Raw genomic sequence first — 22,847 nt, 5'->3', positions numbered from 1 at the left:
CCGAGGCGCGGGGTGCGGGGGACGAGCGGCGCGGGGGTGCGGAAGTGGCGGGAGAGCCTTGTGCAGGGCCGGGCGGGGCAGGGCCCGGTGGCAGTGGCGGTGGCAGAGCGCGCAGAGGGCCGTGCAGCGGGCAAGGGGCCTGCGCCAGGGCCACGGGGACTGCGGCCCTGCGTTCCCTGGGGGCAAACGTGCGTGTAAGGGGCACCTAGAGAGGCTGCCCACCCCTGCCCGGCGAGCGGCCGGGTGGCGGGAGGACACGGAGCTCTGCGGAGGCAGAGCTGGCTGGAGCTGGCACCTCCCGGCTGCGGCGCCCAGAGACCCCCGGGAAATCCTGGCAGGGAGAAGTCTCTTGGCAGCAGCGGCCGTTCCCCTGGCAGCCCCTTCCCAGCCCCACGCCAAAGCCGGGGAGACAAAGGCAGGAGCTGCAGCTGGCGGGGGGCTGGGAAGGGGCTGCCGGAGGAACGGCGCTGCTGCCCGCAGGCTCCTTCACCCGCGGGATCCCCTGGGGCCAGGCACGGGGGCCCTGGGCTCGGCCACTGCCTCGGCGAGCCCCAGGGAGGCATCTGCTCTGCCCACAGTTCATCTCCATGCAGTTTTCCTGAGCTCAGAGTCTTCTGAAAACTTCAGTACTTTCTCTGGTCCATCTAAATACAAGCTCAGATCAACAGGGTCATTTCAGAATGAAACCTCTCTTATTACTCGTGTAAAGTCATCTGGGTTTGTATAAGATGACCAATATTAAATATTCCAACCTCTAAAGGAAATCAAACACATCTATTCCTAACACATTTCTCTCTGCAAACACACAACTTTGGTTGTTTATGATCACGCCTGCTTTTTGGCCTTTGTCCATGGAAAATCTCTGCTCATTTCTTACTTCTGCATCTTTTCCCTTCTGGCATCTCCTCGTCCCATCACGTTCCCTCTGTTTCCAGTTTTTATATGTTCCTCATTAAACTGCCGTCCACGTGACCGCCTTTGCCTATTGCTTGTCTTGGACTATTCAGGAGAAAAAGGCCTATGAAAACAAGCCGAGCTTGGATGATGGTCCCGTATCTCTGGGGGGTGGGATGCTGCCAACCACTTCCTGATGAAAACAGGCTGCTTTGTTCCAGAAAATGAAAGGGACCCTGGAGCCGAGCGGGCTCCCGCCTGCCCTTGCTGCCCTGCTGTGCTCTGCGGCAGGCGGCCTGCGTTCCATGGGGAGGGTGCGATGGGCTCCCCACCACCCAGAGTAAATCCAGAGGCACTCGAGAGCCCTGATAGCTGTGAGGCTGCTGGAAGCAGAGCCACGGGCTGGGAACGGGCAGAAGGACTGGGAACGGGCAGAAAGGCCAGATCCTCCTCCTTGTCCTTATTCAGCAATGCCTGGCGCTGCGCGGCCACGTAGGGCTGCAGGCCTGGCAGCTTCTGGGTTGGATCATTCCCGCGCTGCGCCGGAGGCTCCGTGTGCGCAGCAAACTCTGCCCCGAGCTGGTTCTCCAGTTCTCTCTGGCCGGGGGCTCTCTCCAGCGGCTGGTGGGCCAGTGACTCTGTGCTGCAGACAGCTCGTGGTGGGACAGTGACCTGGCCCCAGCTGGAGGAGCCCACCTCTTTGGTCCCGTTTTGCTCCACAGGACAAGGGTCCCTGCCGCTGGGATGTCCCGCTGCTCTGCCTGCCCTCCTTCTGCCAGGGCTCTGCATCCAGAGGTCTTCCAGCTGCCGGTCGCCTTCCTGCACGCCTGCTCCCCTGGCACCCGGGCTCTGCAGCCCGTGGCCTGTGCTTTGGGGCTCCTGGCCTCAGACCTCCCCCCCATCCCCGACCACCAGTCACCTCCTGGGGACACCCAGGCAGAGTCCCGCGCCGCTGCCCACGCTTTCTGGAAGACCCCCCGGGTGGTGACTTGAGAAGGACAACATGGCGCTTCAGGACACGACAAATTCACCAGCGCCGTGGGTTGGGTTGTCCCCGGGAGGGGACGCAGCGGCTGTGCCGGCCCGGCCCCGCGGCGTCCCCCCAGCCCCGAGAACAAAGGGCCGGCTGTGCCCCAGCCCCGGGCACCACCCCTCGGGGAAATCCGCCCTTAAGCCGGCTCAGCCTCCACGTCCCTGTCCCAGCCCCGCCGCGGCGCGGGCAGGTGTTGCCTTCTGAGCCGGGGGGCGCGTTCTGAGCGGGCAGCCAGGCCCGGGGGCGCTGCCCTGCCGCCCCGCAGCGCCGAACACCGTGGCCCGGCCGCGGCCAGGTACCGGCCTCCGGGCCGCCCCGCAACGACGCCCCGTCCCGCCCCGCCCCGCGGCCCCGCCCCACGGCCCCGCCCCACACGGCAGGGGCGGCCCGGGGGGGGGGGGCGGCCGCGCGGTCTCCTAGCAACCTGGGCCCGCCCCCACGCCGCCCCTGTGCCCGTGACGCGGCGGCGGGAGCGCGGCCCATTGGCCGGGGCGGGCCGGCCGCGGTGACGCGCGGCGGGGCGGGGCCCGGGGGTGACACGTCGGACGGCGGCGCCGCCAGCGGGAGCGGCAGCCGGAGCCGCCCCCGGTCCCGTCCCGGCCATGCGGCTGTCGCTGGTGCTGTCGGTGCTGCGGCCCGCCGGGCCGGTGGCCATCGGCGTCTCGCTGGGCTTCACCCTCAGCCTGCTCAGCGTCACCTGGGTGGAGGAGCCCTGCGGGCCGCCGCCGCGCTCCGCCGCCGCCCGCCCGCGCCCCGACGGCGGCCCCGCGCCGCCCCCCGGCCCCGGCAACACCAACGGCAACGCGGCGCGCAGGCCCAACGCCGTCCCCGCCGGGCTGGGCGCCGACAGCTGGGAGCCCCGCGTCGTGCCCTACCGCCCGCCCAGCCCCGGCAGGGCCGCCAAGAAGGCCGTCAGGTGCGGGGGGGTGGGCAGGCCGGGCTGGGGGAGCGGGGCCTCGGCGGGCGGAGGAGGGACCGCCGGCACTAACCGGGCTTTAGACGGGAGTAGCTGCGGCCGAGCCCGGGGTGTCCGGGTCTGGGCCTCCGTCTGCCGGGACGGTGCGGGGGGGCTGCCTGCCTGCCCCTGCCTGCCGGGCTGCTGCGGGGGGCTTTACAGGTGACCCGGCGATGTGCTTCCCCCCCGCCCTGCAGCCACCCAGGGCTGCACCCGGATTCTTCTGCCTGCAAGCGCCTTTCCCTGCTGCTTCCCTTCCTCCTCTCCTTACCCCCCCGCCCCTTCTCCTCACCCACCCCCCCCCTCCCCCCAACTTCCCCGCCTGCAAGAGCCTCGTGCCGTGCTGCTGCCTGCTGTGCAAAGGTTGCCTGCTGCAGCACGTGCTGCCGGGCACCCTGCCCTGCCCTGGCAGGGACCCCTCCCGCGGTGGCACGTCCCCACCCAACGCTGCAAACTCCAGCCCGCTCTGGGGCCGGCTGCGGCCCGTCCTGGTGTCCCCGGGATGACGGGAAGCAGGCAGTGAAAGGGGCTCCTTGTCCCGGCGAGGTGGTGGGCGGGTGGAGGGGGCTGAATGGGGCCAGTGTGTGCCAGGCGGCGGCTGGGGGCCGGGGGGGGGGGGGCGCTTCCTGCCGCTGCGCCGGGCTGGGAGAATTAAACCTGAAAGTCATTGCGAGCGGGGCAGCTGGGGGCTGTGGCGGGGAGGGGGATGCAGCTGGCCCCATGCTGGCTGCAGCTGCCCCAGCGGGGCCTGGCTTCCCCGGGGAGGGCAGCACGGCCTCTCCTGCCTCCCTGCCCGCTCTGGAGCAGCGCGTCTGGCAGGGGCGGCAGGAAGGTGCTTCCCAGCGCAGCTGTCCTGGCTGTCAGCATGGTGGGGTGCCTGGTGAGTCGTGTCCCTGCTGGAGCTGGGGCGTGCAGCCCTCTTTCCCTCTTCTAGCTGTGCTCAGCCTTTTGCGAGCCTCTGGTTTGAGCTGGACTGGCCGACTCGTGGGAAGGGAGGGTCCCCCATGGTCTCAGGTTGGGGGGAACCTAAGCAGAGCGCTCTGGTGTGCCTCTGGCCCATGCAGAGTGGCAGCTGGTGGCACTGGGGTGATGTCTTGCACATGTGGCTGTGAGCAGTTACTGCAGAAGATTTGAGGTTGGTGCCATTGAGTGGAATAGGGAGGGTGCAGGCTGAGGTGGGATGCAGTGTCCCAGGGCCTGACCTTTTCTCCCTCCTGCAGGACCCGGTACATCAGCACGGAGCTGGGGATGCGGCAGCGGCTCTTCGTGGGTGTGCTGACCTCCAAGAGCACACTGAACACACTGGGGGTGGCTGTCAACCGCACGCTGGCCCACCGCCTGGAGCGCCTGGTGTACTTCACAGGCACGCGGGGCCGCAAGGTGCCTCACGGCATGACGGTGGTGACACACAGTGACGAGCGGCCCATCTGGAACATGTACCAGACTGTCAGATACCTTCTGGACCACTACGTGAACGACTTCGACTGGTTCTTCCTGGTGCAGGACGATACCTACACAGAGGCACACCGCATCAGCCGCCTGGTCGCCCACCTCAGCATCGACACCCACCTCTACCTGGGCCGCCCCGAGGAGTTCATCGGTGGGGACACCGAGGGACGCTACTGCTATGGGGGGTTTGGCTACTTGCTGTCCCGCAGCCTCCTCCTGCTTCTGCAGCAGCACCTGGAGAGCTGTCGCAATGACATCCTCAGCGCCCGGCCCGACGAGTGGCTGGGCCGCTGCATCATCGACTACACAGCTGTCAACTGTGCTGAGGAGCACGAGGTAGGTCCTGCAGTGGAGGTAGCCTCCAAGAGCCTGATCCTGGCCCAGAGTGTTTGCCTGCCTCCCTCCCTGTGGGCTCCCACGTCCTGGGGGGACCAGCCCTTGCACCCTGTCATCCTTTGAGCTTGCGGTGCTGACAGCCTGTGGGGTGGGAGCATGGGTCAGGGCTGGCTGTGACCCATCTCTCCTGGCTGGCACAGGGTCTGCGTTACCACTATTTTGAGCTGGGGAAGAACGTGGACCCTGAGCGGGAGACTGACCTCCGTTTCCAGAGCGCCTTCACTGTCCACCCTGTGCTGGATCCCCTTCAGATGTACCGGCTGCACAAGTACTTTGCACAGGTGGAGCTTGAGAGGACCTACCAGGAGATCCAGCAGCTCCAGGTGAGACCTGGCTTGGCTGGGAGGGTCTGGGCTCCTCCTGTCATCCCTGTGGGCTTTCTGGCCACTCTGTGTCACCTCTCTGCTTTAATATGAGGGTTTCTCACCTGCACCTGCTGTGGGATGGTATCAGCTGAGCCTGTGTGGCTGCAGGGGCAGTGGTGCTGGCTAGAGAGCAGCTTTGGACCTGGATGGATCCTGGAGCTGTGGTGGTGGCTCAGGGTGATGGAGCCATCAGGGTGCTGAGGTCTGCCAGCAAAGGCTGGGCAGGGTGGGAGAGGGCACAGATCCTGCTGATGGACGTGGTGTGCTATATTTGGGGTGCTCTTCGGAGGAAACCTGAGGTGCCTGACAGGAGTCAGGCTGAAGGCAGAGTGTTCTGCTCTTTGGGCCAGGAGGGGCTGATCTCTTAGAGTATCAGGAGTCAGCTTGCCTGCACCCAGAGCTGGAAGACCAACCTGTGCCCACCTTGGTTCTCACTCCATCTCTCCTCTTGCAGCTGGAGATCCAGAACGCCAGCAGCCTGTCTGCTGACGGGGACCACAGTGCCACGTGGCCTGTTGGCATCCCACCCCCCTTCCAGCCCAAAACCCGCTTCGAAGTGCTGCGCTGGGACTACTTCACGGAGGAGCAGGTCTATGCCTGTGTGGATGGCTCCCCCAAGTGTGAGCTGCACGGTGTGGACCTGGCCGATGTGGCCGACGTGGTGGCCACAGCCATGGAGGAGCTGAACCGCAAGTACCAGCCGGTGCTTCATGTCCGCAAGCAGCAGCTGGTGAACGGGTACCGGCGCTTTGACCCCACGCGTGGCATGGAGTACACGCTGGACCTCCAGGTGGAGGTGGTCACCCAGAAGGGGCACAGCCGCTCCGTCACCAAGCGCGTGCACCTGGTGCGGCCCCTCAGCGAGGTGGAGATCATCCCCATGCCCTACGTGACGGAGGCCAGCCGCATCAACGTCATCCTGCCGCTGACGGCCCATGACCGGGACCACGCTGCCCGCTTTTTGGAGGCCTACGCGGCAGCCGCCTTTGAGAGCAGCGAGAACGCGGTGCTCACCTTCCTCTTCATCTATGACCCCTTCGAGGCCCAGCAGGTCACCCAGAATGACATCTTCGCTGCCGTGAAGGCCCAGATCACCGAGTATGAGCGCAAGTATGCAGAGGTGAAGATCCCATGGATCAGTGTTAAGACAGATGCACCCTCCCAGATCAAGGTCATGGACATCATCTCCAAGAAGCATCCTGTGGACACGCTTTTCTTTGTGGCTGGCGTGGGGACGGAGGTCACTGTCGACTTCCTGAACCGCTGCCGGATGAACACCATCAACAACTGGCAGGTCTTCTTCCCCATCCACTTCCAGGGCTACAACCCTGCCATCGCTTACCACAACCAGGTACCGCCTGCCACGCTGGACCTGCTGCGGGACGCGGGGCGCTTCGACCGCGACGTCTTCCACGAAGCCTGTTTCTACAACGCCGACTACATGGCAGCACGCACCCGCATGGCAGGTGACGTGCAGGAGAACGAGGACATCCTGGAGACCCTGGACATCTACGACATGTTCATCAAGTACTCCAACCTCCATGTCTTCCGGGCTGTGGAGCCTGCCCTGCTGCAGCGCTACCGGCACCAGGCCTGCAACCCCCGGCTCAGCGAGGAGATCTACCACCGCTGTGTGCAGAGCAGTCTGGAGGGCGTAGGCTCTCGCTCCCAGCTGGCTATGGTGCTTTTCGAGCAGGAGCAGGGGAACAGCACCTGAACCCCGGGGTGCGGAGGGGCTGGCCCTGCCGTGCCTGCCTGCCTACCCCACCTCTTCTGCTGCCCATATCTGTCTTTCTCCTCCTGGCACCTGCAGGGATAGCTGGTGCCCGAGCTCATGACTTGCCCCGCTGGGGCTGCCCAGGCCGGGGTCTGCCAGTGCGGGGTGCACAGGTCCTTCCGGAGCAGCCGTGGCTGTGCAGACCCTGGGGCAAGGTGGTGTTGGAGTGGCTGAGCTGTGAGCTCGGCCTGGCTCCTCACCCCAGAGCTGCTGGCTGCCAGCCCCATCCCTCCGTCCTGGCCCCGCTGCCCAGCGGGGAGGCAATGGGCTGCCCTGTCCTTGCTGTCTCTCCTCGACCGGAGGCACACAGAGCCCAAGGCCCGCCTGCTGCGGGGCCATTACTGCCACGGGGCTGGGGGTGATCTGTTGTGGTTCTCCCAGCACCTCGGGACAGGGCTGTGCTCCTCGCTCCTTTGGAGTGTTGGCCCGGTCGTGCAGGTAGGGCTGCATCCCTGCGCCCGCCACAGGACAGCGGGATGGGGCACATCCTGCCCCAGAAGAGCAATAAAGAGGTTGGTTTCGGGGTTTTGCCACTTGGCAATGAGCTAGAGCAGTCCCAGCTGGTCAGGGTGGGGGGACTTGGCCCCTGGGGCCAGTGGGGGCACAGGGGGTGCCAGAGGGAATCCTGCTGTATTCACATACCGTGAGCTGCTCCCCATGGGAACCGTGACCCAGGCCGCTTTGGCCTTCGCAGTATCGATAGGACGTCGGAGGTCGCAGCCCTCGGACGAGAGCCTCCTGACAGAGGTGGGAGCCCTCCCCACTGCGGGGCTGCCCTCAGGGTTGGGGGATGCAGTGCCCGGCGCTGGTGGGCATGGCAGAGGGTTTGGCTGCGCATCTCCTAAGGAGAAGGCGACTGAGGAGCCGCTCTCTGCTCCTGGTTTGTATTTAATAGTGGGGAGAGGAGGGGGGGGTGCATTTACAGTAATAAAATGGAGACATGAACCAGTGGATCTGGGTGATTCTTCCCTGGGGCACCTCTGGGTGTCCCGTTGGGGATCTGTGTGGTGGTAGGTGCTGGATGCTTGTACAAAATCTGGCTGCAGCTGGCTGGACTGCTTCCTCGAAGGGATGCTGCTTCCCTCAAGCTGCCTGCAGGGTGTTCTACCTGAGCTGGGAGATGACTGCCTCTCCTTAGTGAGGCCAGGGGAGCCCACTGGCTATGGACAGGCTGGCTTGCACTAGGCCAAGCAGACACTTGGAAATGCCAGCTTGAACCCCTGGGGGCTTGCAGCAGGAGTGCTGCACCTCCTCTGATGCTTAGTGCCCTTGGGGCTGTCCTGCTGTTGCTACCTGCTACCAGTCACTGGTGGTGCAGCAGGATGCTGAGCCCCTTGCCACGGGAAGCCCTGGTGCCAGCGTGCTGAGCTTTGGGCAGTCCCCTGTCTCGCCTGGTGCCATAAATTCGTGGTCCCACTGACCAGGTTTCTAGCCATCCTCAGCCCCAGCTGCGGGTGGAGATGGTGAAGGGCTGGTGCAGCTGTGCGTTGTTCCAGTTGTTCTGTCCCCATAACAGCCTTCGTGGGCTCTACATGGGTAATGGGGGACCCCTGGCCCATGTCAGAGCAGAGGTCAGGTGCCCAAGTGGGGTGAGCTCTGCCCTCCAGCATCTGGGATCAGCTCTGAAGGAAACTCCCAGGCCAGAAACTGCATCCAAGCACTGTGTTAAATAATTAGGCCTGGACCTGCCCTCTCTGCATTGGTTTCACCCTTTTCTGGGCTGTTTTGCATCTCAGGGCTTCTCAGCAGCTTGTGGTTTTCAGTTCTGGGTTGCGCAGAGCACCATGATGCTGCCCTGGACTGTTTCACCACCTACAGCTCCTATTTGCAGTATGAGAAGTGGGCACTGTGTCCCCTGCCTGTGCTGCCTGCTCCCGGTGTGATTTTCATGGGCCCATGTGCTCTTCTCACCAGCCCTTTGGTTATCACGTTTTACTTGTTCACAAAACACATGTATCAAAGAGACATCCCCTAGAAAATTAACTGAACCTACTCACTGTTAGTTATTAAGGCTGTTAGTGCTCAGCAAAACTCACGGAAAGCCCCTGGGCTGTGTGGCATGCCTTCCCCAAAGATACCTTATTCGTGTATTCCTGCTCCAGTATTCATATCCACGGTGTAGGAGCTTATATGTATAAATATAATTTTATTATATTTCAGATGATAACCGTTAGCTTGCTCTGAGTATTTCTATTTTTGATCTTCCCCAAGCACATCCTTAATTCCCTTTAAATGTGAATCTGGGACAGAGGGAGCAAGGCGGATGCAGGTGCATTACAGATACATTTCTCCTCTGAAAAGCAGACCTAGGAGTCGAATGTGATTAGGCATTCGAAGATTACCCAAATGGTAATAAAGCAAACCAGCTTCAAATCAAGCTGGCTGCAAAAAGAAACGCAGAATTGTCATTTAATTGTTGCAAGATGGTCTAGATAGAGTTGCTCTTGCCTCTTCATTGCTGTTTGCCCAGACTGAGTTAGATCTATTTGCATACTTAACGCTCTGCACTATCAACACCACTGAAGCTCCCCCTGCTCTGACATACGTACGAGCAAATGACAGTGCTTGTGGCACTCCCAGCATGGTTATTGCTCTCTTTTATAAGGAGCTGGCAAGGTTTGAAGCTGCTTTGGTGTTTGCCAGTTATTTGCAGCATCAAAACATGATGAAACCCTGGGGAAGGATGATCAAAGCTTTGGGAAGGGATTCTGTGATGGGAGTGGGCTGGCCAGATTGGCTGGGGCCCAGAACAACCTTCCTGAGCCTGGTTGAAGTAAATGGGATCACTGGGCAACGGCAGAGACCTGTGACGATGGGGACATGGGCACAACTCCGCTTTGCCTCCTGCCTGCCTGCACAGGGTTGGCAGGTGCAGGCAGGGCACTGGACCGGGACGGTGACACTCTTGAAAGAGGCAGGCAGGAGCAGCCCTGGGTGCTGACGTGGGCAGCTGAGCAGACAGGGACTCTGCAATCCCTGTTCAGGCTTGACTGGTACTGCCATATGACATACGGATTTTTGCACAGACGCAGTTGTACAGTCAGAGCAGTGAAAGGGCAAATTTCCCAACGGGGCAGGAGAAAACACGTGTCTGCTGCCCACAGACTTCTGCTTCCCTCGAGAAAATTTTCTAAAGGCGTTACTGGCTCACTATGACATTTGAGAAGAGCAATGCAAGTTCCTCTTGGGGACTTTTTTGGAAGAAGGCATGAAGGGCCAGTTCAGAGCAAAGCATGAGAGGAGCTGGCCGGGTGCACTGGGGCTGGGCGAGCTTCCCCTCCCCTCTACTTCCTGCAACAGGGCAAAGAAAGGGACTTAAATAGGGGAAAACCCAAGCTGCTGCTCTGCTCTTCTGCTCCCCCCACAAATTTTTCTGCCGTGCAGTCATGCAGGCATCTCTCTGCAAATGCAGCAGTGAGCCTGTGAGCAGGGAAGGCAAAACCTGCTCCTTTAGACCTGCTTGGATCACTTCTGGCTGTGCTAAACACCACAGCAGAGTTACTTCAGTCCCGACAATGTTAATCAGCTCGGTTGCTGACCTTTGGGAGGGTGTGGGAAGCGTGGCTGTGCCAGGAGAGTGCTGGAGGGTAAGGGGAAGCACAGTGCCCTTTTGTCCCTGTATTGGGAAGGGCCAGTGGTGCCTCGCTGCCTGTCCTGCAGGAGCAGCTCTGCCAGCCGCAGAGCAGAACCCAACCCTGGCAAATGTTTCCTCCTGGCCGCAGGCAAAGGCAGGAGGGGCAGGCAGGGAGATGCCAGGCTTTGCCTGCGCCCAATGCCCCAGGTCACAGCCCAGTGCGCTGCCAAGCCCTTCCGGAGGGTGTGGGGGTGTTTTGGCCAGGGGCTCTTCTGGCCAAGCTCAGGGAAATCAGAGCCTTTTCATGAAGAGAGAAACAGACGGTAGCTGTAAGTGCAGGCAGGGCTGCTGCCGGTCTGCGCCTGCCCGCGGGGATTTCCCTGCACAGGGGTGTCAGCGCACCCAGCTGTGCCTGGGGACTCCCCTGCAGGGACACACAGCCCCAGCACAGGGAGACTGCAAGAACCCAAAGCTCTGGGACTGGGGGGGAGAGGCAGGCAGCTGGGTTGAATTGTGATTTTCATTGCCTCCTCGGTTTTTCCAGCCTGCTTGCCCACTGTGAGGGGCTGAGCGCTGGAAAGCGAGGGCTGTGTGTCCCCTGCCTGGCCCCACCAACGAGCACCACTGGTCTGTTTTCCCAGCAAAGGGGTCTTGGGGAAATGACCAGGAGCAAAGCAGCGAGCTTGGCGCGCTCAGTTCATCAGGACATGCTGAGGGTCACTCCTTTCTCCAGGTGTTGCCTGTCACCACCAGCATTTCTGGGCAGGAAGTGCTTGGGAAGGAGGTGACAGTGTCCCGTCGCACTTCAGGGCTCACTTCCAGCCTCTCTGCTCCGCAGCCCGATGGTTTGTTTTCTTTGAAACACAGCTTTTCCCTGGGAACAGCTGTAATTGTGGTGCATGACTGTGGAGGCATGGTGGGAAGTGGAGATGCCCATCCTGTGGGCAGAAGAGATCCTCACCGGTGGCTCCATCCTGGTGCCCTCTCCTTGGAGCCAGCCCTGTATCCCACAGGAGCTGAGTCTGCCAGGGTTGTCACCTCTATGGTGACAGCAGCTGTTGCCAGTGCAGCGGGTCCTGCCACGGTCAGGTGCCTGGCATTTGTCCAGAGAGCTGTGCTTGTTAAAATTAAGGGCCTGTTTCACTGTAGTAGATCCCCTTCTAATTATGCCCCAGCTATTTCATGTGGCTCATTACAGGTGATTCAAGCAGCGCTGGGCTGGGCTGATGTCACTTTGCAGCCTGGCGAGCCCTGGGTGGCAGCAGCCCTGTCCCTGGGGAGGACAGGACCCCCAGTGGCCCTTGGATGGGTGCAGCATGGGAGGGGGCACCCAGGGGCCACAGTGCTGGGGTTTGGAGCTGGCCCTGGGGTGCCAAATCTGGGTCATCCCGCTGATCCTCCTCAGCCCGCTCTGTGCCATCTGCACCAGGTCATCAGGCATGATGCAGGCAGGAGGGGATGCTGGGGTCACCTCACCTGCCCATCCTGTTTAGAGGCAGTAGGAGACCCTACAGGAGGTGTCATCTCTATGTGCCACCGGGAAGTTGCCAAATTAAAGAACAGAGGCACTGAGAGCAACAGATAAAAATAATTTTATGTTAAATCTTTGCAAGGTCACCACTACAGGGCTCCCAGGACCTGTCTTGAGGCTGCTTTGCCAGCAGCCTTGGGGAGCTGGGATGGGCCATAAATGAGTCTCAGCGTTTCCTTTGGCCACGCTTCAGTCCAGCTCCTCCAAAATTGCCTTTATTTTCTTGTAGGCGTAGGGTCTGGCTTTGTGGGGCTTTTTCCAGCAAGCTGCTTGCTGGAGCTGGGAGATGAGGCACCAGAGCAGCATCTCGGTGAGCATGGCATAACACTGCACCCAGCCCTCGCCCTCCCCGCCCTCCCCAGTCAGCACCACCAAGACCTTCAGGTTTTGTATCAGGACCCGGTCCTTCCCTCAGCATGCCCTCCAGCACCTGCAGCGCCGTGCGCTGGGCTCGCCGCACGATCCTGCTCTCCTCCTCTCAGCTCCTCCAACACATTTTCACTGCAGAGTAAGAGGCAGCATGATCTCCCAGTCACGGCCTTGGTGTGGATGAAGATGGCATTGTGGCAGGGCATCCTCGAGGGACAGATGGGCCAGGACCTGGTGGCAGGGACAGCCTCATCCCAAAGGACCCCAAAAAGGACCTGATCCTCTTACCAGGTGATGAAATATGTGGAGGATGTAGCCATTTCCCTGCTTTTCCCTTTAGGACCCAACCCCAGTGCTCCCCTTGCAGGGCATGGTGTGAGCTGTGGGATGGGGTCCTGTGTCCCAGCTGCACCCAGCCAACCTGGGTATCTTCAGCCCTCACTGGTTTAGAGGGAAACCTGTGATGCCCGGTGCTGGCAGCCTGCATGGTGAGGCCAGCCCCTGTCTCCTGCTTTGTCCCGTTTCTCTGTGCTGTAGGATGGCTGGGGCAGATGGAGAAGGGTCTGGAGAAGGCAAGAGCTGGAGGAGCACCTCTGCTGGGGAAAGCCCCAGGAGGGGCCCCCCTTTACCTCCACCCATCCTTCACCTCCCCTGTTTCGGTTTCACCCCTTCACCCTTGCCCACAGCACTCATAGGGGTCCTGCTGGAGGTCTCACTGTGGGACAGCTGATGGTGGCCCTGGGATCTCACCAGCACCGTGCCCCTCCGCCGAGGGACGGGGCCCACAACCCACAGCGGGTGCCAGAGGAGCAGGCGGCTCCTGGCACCGTGCTGGTGACCCCGTGTGAGGGCAGTGCCAGTGTAAGCACCAACCTTTAACTGATAGGGACTGTGCCTGGTGCTGGTAACAGGCATGGGAGTGGAGGGGCCGTGGGTACCACGGGGGAGCACTCACAGGGCAGTGGGTCCTGCATGGGATCCTGGGTGTTGGCAGAGGTGATGCTCCAGCACAGGGTCAGTGGAGCACCCCCCAAAGCACCCCCAGCCCACGTTTCTGCTCTCCCATCTGCCCCTCACCCTGCAGCAGCCTCTGGAGGGGCAGGATCCCATCCTCCCCACCTGATAGAGCCCCGTGGGGTGCTGGTGGGGTGCCCGCTCTGCCCCAGGGAGTCATTCGAGGGCTGGGGTATGGCTCTGGCAGTTCCCGCTGCTGGTGCCCAGCTGGCAACTGCTGCACCTCTGCCGCAAGCTGAGGCTCAAAGAGCTGGGCAGCGGGCAAGGCGACCCGGCATGCTGGCTCTCGCGGTGACCTGCATGTGGGTGCAGGGCTGTAAAGTGCTCCTTGAGTCCAACCTCCACCTCCCCCCAGGGTGGGACCAGCTCCCCACCTCTCTGCCCACCCCCCCAGCCCTGCCTGTTGTCCCCAGCCCTCACAGGCGGCTCCAGACATACTTGTGCCTCTTTATTAGGGAGCAATTGTACATTTATAAAACAGTGACACACATCTCTCACGTTCACCAGCACGAGAGCGTTCGTGCCGGCCCTCCTGCCACGGTGCCCGTGCCCACCCCACCCGGGGCTCGCTGCTCCCGCTGGCAGGGAGCCACATCCTGCACCTCCCTGCCGCCCGCCACAGACCTTGGTGTAGGGCTGGCTGACACAGCCATGGCACATCCCCGGTCTAACGCGTGGCACCCCTCTGGGGACACTCCTGCTTGCAGGTGGGTGTGGGGGGATCCCATGGGGACCTGACACGGGGTGCTCTGGAGGGGCTCCCTGGGGGGCACCGCTGTCTCTGCCCTGCCGGGAGGTTTGCTGTGTGTCCCCCCATGCAGGGGGACATGGGACACACGCAGCTGGGTGCTTGCACCAACGGGGAACACATTTCCACGTGGGTGCACATTCTGGGGGGCTGTTGAGCCCCACATACCCAGAGCCGGGGCTGCTGGGCACATCACCAGGCTGGTGCTCCGGTCCCTGCCTTGCGTCTCCCATGTGTGGGGCCTTGGGGGCTGCAAGGATGATGGCTCCTCCTGCATCTATGGCTTTGGCCACAGCACGACATGGCCGTGTTCCGTCTGCAAGCACCAGGGATGGGGACCAAACTGGCAGGGCCAGGGGCCACCTGGCTCAATCCCAGCCTCCCCCAGAGGTCCCAAATTCCTGCCCTGGGGTCCCCCTCTCTGTCATGTGTGTGTGTTGAGGGGGGCTTTGCCAGCCCGCACCCCCTCCTGAGATATTCTGGGGCAGTTTGCCCTGAGCTGGTGTCTGCTACAGTGGAGGGGTAGGAGGCAACGTCAGACTGGACAGGGGGAGTGCTGTGGGTCCTGCCATGGGTCCTGCCGTGGGTCCTGCCATCTCAGGGCAGGCAGGAGGGCTGTGGGTGCCAGTCCTGGCCGAGGCTCCAGCCTGCGGTTTGGGCTCTGGCTGTCCGGGTGGTGCTGGGCACGGGGCACCCTCCTAACCATGTACAGTCTGGGGGAGGCACAGCGGGTGCTCAGCACCCGGGGGGTGGGAGCGTGGTAAGGGGTACGTGCATGGTGCAAAAGAGTGGCGATGGGCAGGGGAGTGAGGGCAGGACCCCCCGCCATGCCGCCTGGGCTGTGTTGGGTGGCTGCACCAAGGGACGAGCCGCTTTGGGCAATACCTGGGCAAGGAGAGGATAGGGAGGGCTGGGGGGGGCACGGTGGACTGGGGGCAGGAGGCGGGAGGCAGTAGGTTTGCAGTGCTGCAATGACTGGGGGCTATTGGGGCCAACACTGGAGTGGGGGGTGTCACAGTGCAGGGGTCTGGCTGGGAAGAGCCATGAGGGGGGAGCTGCAGCCCTGGCAGGCTGCATGAGGTTGGGGAAGGGCAGGCAGACGGGGGGGGTGTCACAGTGGTGGTGGTGCCAGGGGTCAGGGTGGTGCCATGCAGGTGTGGCTGCAGGTGGGGTGTCCCTGGGCTGGCCGGGGGGGCCATGCTGCTCAGAGGGGTGTCCTGCAACGCTGCCCTGCCCTGCAGCAGGAAAGGGGGGGGTGGTCCTGGGGCAGGGGGGAAGCTGTTCCAGGCACGTCTCTTTCCTGGGGGGACCATGCAGGGCAGAGAGCCCCACCCAGGAGGGGTCAGCAGGGGAGGACTTGGAGGGGCTTGCAGGAACCCCAGCTTACCTCCTGCATGCTCTGCATCTCCCCGCACCCCCCTGCCCCCTGAAATCCCCCCAGCTTGCCCATCCCCCTCCACACCGTGTGCTTGAGACGGGCCAAGCCCGCGTGCTGGGGGCAAGCAGAGGGGACGAGCAAAAGGGTTGGGGGGCCTCTCCGGTGCCGGTGCCAGTGCTGGCGCTGAGGCAGCTCCAGCAGTGCGAACGGTGCGGCCAGTCCTGGCAGTGGGATGGGGGAGGCGGGGGCCTGTGCCCGCCGCACCCAGTGCTGTGGTCCCTCTCCATGCGGATGGTGGGGAGGGAGTTGGCAGGGGGCTGCCCCCCCAGTCTCGAGCTGGCCTAGCAGGCGAAGTCCTCAAAGACGCCCTGGTGAGGGTAGTGGTGGCGGTGGTGGTGGTTGGGCAGGATGCCCGCGTTGTAGGCGCCCTCCACATGCCGGCCCAGCGTCTCACAGGGGCTCTGCAGGGATGGCAGTCAGAGGGGTGGGTGCAGGCCCCATGCACCCTGTCCCCCCCACCCCCCTGCCCAGCACAACCTGCCCCCAGGACGCCCCCGCCCCCCGGGGGCACGCAACTCCTTGCCACCCATCCTGACGGTACCAAATGCGGAGCCATGCTGTCTGGGACGAGGTCCCTTTCCCCAGGGGCAGGGGTGGATGCTGCCCAGGCCCTGTTCTCGCAGCCCCCGGCAGCCCACGCCCACGGGGGTACCTGGTCCTTGAGCTCCTCCAGTCCCAGCGTGGCGATGCTGCCCGACGGCTTCTTCAGGGGCGGCTTGGAGCGGCGCAGGACCCGGCTCACCCTGTCCCGGATCACCTGGGTGCAGATGGGGGGGTCAGCCCCAGACCCACATGCAGGCAGCACCCCGTGTGTGCGCACCCTGGTCTGCATGGACCTGCCTCCAGCTCCCCTGCCTGCCTGGGGGACGCAGGGCTGACAGTGGGGACAGCACCTCTGCCCGCCACCCTCCCTGTCCTCAGGTCACCACGGGATGCTGGGGGGACCCATCCTCCCCCCACTGCCTCCTGCTGGCCGTTCCCCGATTTGGGGGCTGTAATAGCCCTCTGGGGTGGCCATGCACAGCACCCCCTCCCCAGGAACCCCAGTTCCTGCTCTGCACCTCACCCATTCCCACTGCCAAGACACAGCTCTGAAGGCTCAGCGCACCTCATAGACATAGTCCAGGATCTCCAGGATGGTGAGGATGCTGGCACCGATGAACAGGCCCATCTGCCCCCCGATGTCCCCTGGGGAGGAGGAGGGGGAGACCGTCACTGGGATATGCTGTGCAGCCCGCTGGGACCCTGGGGTGGGCCAGCAGGGCTGCGGGCAGTGCTAGGGCTACTGGACAGAGGGGGACAGGGCGGTCACGGGGGCAGGGGCGGCAGGACAGAGGGAGCAGGGGACATGGGGGACAGGGATAGCCAGCTGCATGCCGCCCTTTAGCTGGCTCCTGCTCTGTGTGGTCCCTCCCCGACCAGCCCCACATCCTCCCAGGGCTGGGACCCTGAGCTCCACGCCTCAGGGTCCCACAGAGAGGTGGGGGAAGTCACCGAGAAGCCCAGCAAGGTCGTAGGCTTTCTTCTGCTCAATGGCCTCGTAGTTGAGTGCCTCGAAGAAGATGTCCAGCACCAGGAAGTTCTCCCTGTGGGGGGACACCACAGTATTCAGCAAGGAGGGCTGGTCACTGGCTCTCCCACCCCCACTGCTCCCCAATCCTCCCTTGTACCCCAGCCTTCCACTCCCAGGTACTCTGGGGGCCCTTGTGAGTTATTCAGGCTGGTGTGGTGGTGAATGGAAGGGTCCTGCCTCAGGCCAGGAGGGACCGTGGGGTGGGGAGATGCTGGCAGGAAGGCTGGGAGGGGGGATATGCTCTAGTGGCAGCCACCCCTGGGCAGTGGGTGCTGCAGGGACCATGCATGCCAGGACCCGCTCCCTGCATGCTGCCAGAAGTGGGGTGTGGAGCCCCAGGTTCCCAGCCCCCTGCCCACCCCCCGGGCACACCCCAGCACTGACAGCTCACCGGATGTAGGTCTCGTTCTTGTTGTACTTGCGGGCCAGGTAGCGTGCCGAGCCCTTGTTGGGGATGCGCACCATGGAGATCTCCTTGCCGTAGCGCGTCAGGTTGCACGGCGTGGGGCAGCTGCAGCGGTCCTGGCTGTCCTCCACCGCTGCGTCTGGGGGCATGCACCCGTCGTCATGGGTGCACACCCCCAGCCCCCTCCCTGGGGGCTCCCGGCTGGGCCCCAGCCTCCCACCCGCTGCTGCACCTACCCAGCGTGTGGTCAGCACACTCGATGTACACGTTGGGGGAGCAGATGGACTCATTGCCTGTGGAAAAGCAACCGGTCAGGGGTTGGGAGTCTGGCCCGCTTCTGCCCCTCACCCTCAACTCACTTCCCCAAAGGCAATGGGGCAGGCGTGGGCCTTGGGTACAAGGCAGACAGGGAAGGGGCTGATCTGGGGTGTAAGGAGGGTAGGACAGAGGCTGAGGTGTGGAGAGGATGGGGTGGTCCCTGGGTGCAGAGGGAGGGGGCAGGAGGGACCCTTGGGTGCAAAGGGATGGACAGGGGGAACCTATGGGTGCAGAGTGATGGGGCAAGGGTGACCTGTGGGTGCAGGCTGTAGGGGGCCGGGGCAGCCCTGGGCAGGACTGATGGGGCAGGGGGGTGCCCCCACACCATCCTGCGCACCCCTCACCTGGCATGTGGACCATGCGGCAGTGGCAGCTCCGCACCACAGCCTCCTTCTCGCACTGCAGGCGGCAGGCAGCGATGCTGTAGGTGTCATAGCCGGGCAGCGTCTGCTCCCCCTGCACACTGGCCCGGCAGTTCCCCCACGGCTGCGGCAGGTAAGTGAGCTGTCGGGGTGAGAGGGGCATTGCTGCAGGGCCACACCAGCCTGGGTACCCGCGGGCACCTCCCCAGGGGCTGTGGGGCATCCTGCCTTACCCGCTGCTCCTGGCAGGACACGAAGGTCTGGAAGCCAGGCGAGACACCAAAGCCCAGCTGATGGATGTAGGGCGGCTCGTCCTGGCTGTGGATCTGGACCCGGATGCCAGCTTCAAATGACGTCTCGTCTGTGCGAGAAGGACAGAGGGTCTGTACACCTGCACCCACCCAGCACCTGCACCCTGGGGCCCAGCACCACTCTGGTGCCCCACTTGCCCCATAGCCCTCCCCGGGATGCCCTGTTTGCCCAGCAGCCCTCCATTGCAGCACCCCTGGCCTGTGCCCTGCCCACACCACAGCCCCACTCACTGGTCTCTCTCCAGATGGGCAGGTACTCTTCCTGCTGGATGTCCAGCATGATCTCCAGCCCGTTGCCCATGCCACCCTGGCGGGTCACTCGTGGGTTCCTCCGGTCCCCGTTGAAGGTGTAGCACTTACCGTAGCGTGTGTAAACCTGGGGATGGAGAAAGGGGTGGTGAGGGAGCAGGCATTCTGCAAGCCGGGTGAGGTCCAGGGACCCCTTTCCAACCCCACGGTGGTGCTGGAAGGGGGAAACAGTCTTGCATGGCCCTTGTAAGGGCTCATCTAAGCCTCTCCCCACCACGCTGCCCTTGCTGGGGAGGGGTGAAGCATCACTCCCAGCATCCATGGGGCAATCATGCCAGGCAGGGACTCACAGGGGTGAAGTGCTGGGGGCCACAGCGCTCTCCCCCAAAGCGGCACTCCACCAGCATGTCCTCGATCTGGTGGCCCAGGCGGTGGAAGAAGCTCTGCATGGTGCGCTCAGAGCGGCGAGGCGGCAAGAAGCGCGAGTAGTTGGCGAGACGCGTCAGCCATGCGCGCCGGTCCTCCCCCAGCACGGCCAGCATCTCGGGCACCAGCGAGTGGTTCTCCTGGGCCAGCCCCAACCACTGCCCCACCGAGTAGAGGTCGGGCTTGGTGAGGTGCAGGAAGCGTGCCCGGTTGGGGTTGCAGAGGGTGACAGCCGGGAAGCGGAGCTGCGGGGCCCGGGCGAGGCGTGCCCGGGTGTGCACGGGGTGTGAGAGCAGGTGGTGCAGGCGGTCGGCGGTGCCGGTGGCCAGCAGCCCGGCGGAGGCCAGGAAGGCCAGGCTCCAGAGCAGGCGGCGCAGGCGGGTCTGTGGTCGGGTGCACATGTAGTGCAGCCCTGGGATCCTGGTGGCTCGCAGGACGCCGACGGTGAGCGGGGCAGCGCTGCCATCCTGAGCTGCTGCCAGGGCTTCCCCGTCCTGGCAGCAGGCAAGGGGCAGCGGCATGGCTGCAGGCAGGGCGTCTTCTCTGAAAAGTGGGGTGCAGGTTGCCCCTGAGCCTGCCTGGGGTCCCTGGTCCCCTCCAGGGAGCTCTCCCTCCCGGGAGGCTTTTGCTCTGCACCTTGCCAGAGGCGGATGTGGCAGGCGCCTTCCTGAGCTGCTCCGGTGACGGGCGAGGGGAGGGAGAGAAGGGGGCTGCTGCAAACACACGCCTTCCCCCAACCTCCATTCGGGAATGGAAAATTCCTCCCTGAGCCAGGCTGGGACAGCGGGGGTGTGTCGTGTTACCCCAGGCAGGGTGAACTGGCAGCCCCCAGTGTCCCAGTATGGTGGGCACCAGTGTCCAGATGGCAATGCCCTGTCCCAGCCATCCTGTGTGAGTCCCATACCCAGGGATGGTGGACCCCAGATTGCCCCCAGCCCTGGCACTGCTGTCCCCCCTGGGTCCCTGCCTGGATCCCTGAGGTCCCCAACCACACTGCTCTGGGGCTGGGGGTCCTGCTCCACAGAAGCAGAACAGTGCCAGGCCTGGGGAGCCACTGCTTCCTGCTCGGGACCACATGTACCTTGGTCCTCGATGCTGTCCCCTGGCATCCCTCACGCTGGAGCTGGGGACCCCAGTGGATCTGGGCCCTGTGGGGCGGGAGAAGCGGGGCTGTGGGGCGGGAGGCTGCGTGGGAGCCCACCTGAGCCCGGCGGGCGCTTTGAAGTGACGGGCGAGGCTGTGATCAGAGCGGCGGCGGCGGGGGGGTGTCTCTGCACCGGGGCTGTCAGCGCGGCTGGCGGGGCCCCGACAGCCTGTCAGGGCTCCTTCAAAGCTCGGCACCGCGCTCCCCGGCAGCCTCTCATCTCCCGCTGCCGCCGCTCCCGGGCACCCGCCTTCGCCACCAGCCCCACCGAGGCGTGGGCTGGCCCCGGGGGGGCGGTCCCGCAGCCCCCGCAGCCCCGGGGCGAGCCAGGGCCGCCGCGCTGCTGGTGACGGGGGCGGGCCGGGAAAGCGGGCAGCTCCCGCTCGGCTCGGCAGTGACTCCCAGGGCCGTCCGTGGGGCCGGCCCTGCTGCCCGAGCCAGACGCGGCTCCGCAGCCGTCCCGGGGACCCGGCCGGGTGAGAGGCCCCGCGGCTCCGGGTACCGGCAGAGGGCAGCAAGGCCCCACGTTTGGGCGGCAGTGCCCCGTTCCCCCCGCCCCGTCCCCCCCGTCCCCCCCCCCCCGGTCCCCCAGCAGCCCTTGGCCCGGCCTCGCCATGCCCGGGGCAGAGCCGGACCAGGCAGGATGCGCCCCCCTCCCCGCTCCGCCCCCCCGTCTGCGCTCCCTGGCTCCCCTCGTAATCCCGGCGCGGGGGGCTGCCGCGGCATCCCAGTCCCCCCGACGGCAGCACTGGCCGGGCAGCAGTGGGGAGCAGCCGGTCCCACGGCACGGCGGGCCCTGGGGGAAGGACGGGCCCCATCCCACCCCCCACGGGGTGCCAGCGCTGCTGCCTGCTTTGCTGGAGGGGTGAAGGCTCCTGCGGGGCCGCAGCGCTCCCCCGGGACAGAGCTCAGCTCCCCGGGGACACAAAGTCCAGGCTGTGGAGCAGCCCTCGCCATCCCCATGGTCCCACATCCCAGAGCACGATGCTGCTGCGTGCAGGAACATCACCGCGGGCTCCCTGCTCGCTGCACCCTCGGGACCAGACCAGTGGGTCACCCACCCCACACTGAGCTGTCCCCTCCAGCCTGTGTGTCCCTGCACCATCCCCGGGACAAGGCTCGGCCCCCCCCTCCCTGTGCCAGCACATCTGTGTGGGGCTGCACGAGCTGGCTCAGCTCCTCGCTGAGATTTATTGTGGCTCCGAGAGCTGAAGGCTGCCAGCCTGATAGCATCAGCCCCTTGCACACCAGGGCAGCTTTTATATTAGTTTTCTTTAAACGGAGGATGAGCTTCCCAGGCTGGAGGAAATGTCATTTCTCTGAACGCTTCCATCTCGTGTTGGTTCAGACATCTCCGGGCAGCATCACAATCACCTTCGAGCAGGGCAAGGGATGAGGACAGGATGCAGAGCCTGGGGCACGTGGGGACAGACAGCTCAGGGACAGGGACCAGTGTTGGGCAGAGCTGGAGGAGAAGGTTCGGCAGTGGCCATGGCCTTGTTCCCGGTCCCCTGCAGCCCTAGGCAGGCAGGCAGGGCTGCGGGGACATGTGGGGAGGGCAGGGGTGCCTGTGGTACCCAGTAGAGTTACTCACTTGTCGGCTGCCAGGGTGCTGGGGCCAGCTGTGAAATTGCACTGGCGAGAGCACAGCACAGTCCTGAAGGGCTTTGCCTTTCCAGCATGACAAACCCAATTAGATAACAGGGAGTGTGTGAGGAGGAGGAGGAGGAGGAAGGGCAGAGGACAGCCTGCCTGCACTGGGGACATGATTTCCTCCATGCAGCTGACCCAGAAAACCACCTTGCAGGACTGGAGCACATGAGTCTAGCCAGGATGGTGCCTGGGGCACAGGCCCCAGGGCATCCTGCTCCACTTGCCAGGCACCCATGGATGCTGCAGTCTCAGGGCTGGGGTGACAGGATTCCCTCACTGTGTGCCAGTCTCCCCGCTCAGCTGCCACACACCGGCATCCCCGCGCTGCGCTCACGTGCAGGGGAGACCCCATTAGGGAGGTAATTTCTCAACACGATTCCTCATTTCCCTGCTCTCTGCTGTGGAGACACGCTGACCTTGACAGAAATAGCTGCTTGTGCCTCAGCAGGCAGATCCCAGCCAGAGATTGCCAGAGACCCTGGCATCCTCCTCGCCAATCCACACAGCTCCGGGACCCCCCAAGACTCCCCCACACCCTGGGGCTTGCTGTTCTGTCCCCCTGCAGTAGGGAGCCCCATGGGAGCAAGGTGCTGGCCCCCAGCATCCTCACGGTGGCTCGCACCAGCCCACCCGCGAGCACTGGGGGTGTGAGGACCAGCCCCACACACTCCCAGTCCCCCATCCCTGCTGCTGCCAGTCCACTGTGCCAGGCTCTGGCTGATCCCAGCTCATGCAGGTATTTCCGTGGCTTACACGGCTCCCCACGGTATTTAGCCTCTGGAAGACAACATTAAACATTGCAAGGAGTGACAAATCCTGATTGCTCCAAGGAGACAAGAGGCCGCACTAAGCTTCCAGCCAA

General features: G+C 63.9%; 2 protein-coding genes across 3 annotated transcripts in view; one reads left to right on the top strand and one right to left on the bottom strand.

Moving 5' to 3' along the window:
* The first annotated feature begins 2,495 nt into the window (after window positions 1-2,495).
* On the top strand, window positions 2,496-7,808 carry CHPF (chondroitin polymerizing factor). Of its 2 annotated transcripts, none has more exons than XM_074828929.1 (4): window positions 2,496-2,843; window positions 4,103-4,667; window positions 4,868-5,050; window positions 5,547-7,808. In XM_074828929.1, the coding sequence occupies exons 1-4, from the start codon at window positions 2,530-2,532 to the stop codon at window positions 6,807-6,809; spliced, it is 2,325 nt and encodes a 774-aa protein (XP_074685030.1). In that variant the 5' UTR covers window positions 2,496-2,529; the 3' UTR covers window positions 6,810-7,808. The 2 variants fall into 2 exon arrangements, with proteins under 2 accessions (XP_074685030.1, XP_074685031.1); XM_074828930.1 differs by lacking the exon at window positions 2,496-2,843 and adding an exon at window positions 3,747-3,762.
* Window positions 7,809-13,792: 5,984 nt separating this feature from the next.
* ASIC4 (acid sensing ion channel subunit family member 4) overlaps window positions 13,793-22,847 on the bottom strand; it is a 29,536-nt gene continuing 20,481 nt past the window's right edge. Inside the window, exons 2-10 of the mRNA XM_074828928.1 lie at window positions 18,745-18,889; window positions 18,436-18,563; window positions 18,185-18,344; window positions 17,759-17,815; window positions 17,508-17,661; window positions 17,038-17,129; window positions 16,652-16,731; window positions 16,196-16,300; window positions 13,793-15,944 (exon numbers count right to left, since the gene is read on the bottom strand). Coding sequence (XP_074685029.1) covers window positions 15,825-15,944; window positions 16,196-16,300; window positions 16,652-16,731; window positions 17,038-17,129; window positions 17,508-17,661; window positions 17,759-17,815; window positions 18,185-18,344; window positions 18,436-18,563; window positions 18,745-18,889 — 1,041 coding nt within the window. The 3' untranslated portion in view covers window positions 13,793-15,824. The remainder of the gene's footprint in view (window positions 15,945-16,195; window positions 16,301-16,651; window positions 16,732-17,037; window positions 17,130-17,507; window positions 17,662-17,758; window positions 17,816-18,184; window positions 18,345-18,435; window positions 18,564-18,744; window positions 18,890-22,847) is intronic.

The sequence above is a fragment of the Strix aluco genome, chromosome 6, assembly GCF_031877795.1.
Source record: "Strix aluco isolate bStrAlu1 chromosome 6, bStrAlu1.hap1, whole genome shotgun sequence".
Classification (NCBI taxonomy): Eukaryota; Metazoa; Chordata; class Aves; order Strigiformes; family Strigidae; genus Strix; species Strix aluco.
Note: the sequence above shows the minus strand (reverse complement) of the source record. Positions and strands in the feature narration are given on the sequence as shown.

Bases quoted from the DNA above. Each gene is read 5' to 3' on its own strand.
- CHPF (XM_074828929.1), top strand. From the start codon at position 2,530: ATGCGGCTGTCGCTGGTGCTGTCGGTGCTGCGGCCCGCCGGGCCGGTG. The intron at 2,844-4,102 runs GTGCGGGGGGGT...TCCCTCCTGCAG, and splicing joins GCCGCCAAGAAGGCCGTCAG to GACCCGGTACATCAGCACGG. The intron at 4,668-4,867 runs GTAGGTCCTGCA...TGGCTGGCACAG, and splicing joins ACTGTGCTGAGGAGCACGAG to GGTCTGCGTTACCACTATTT.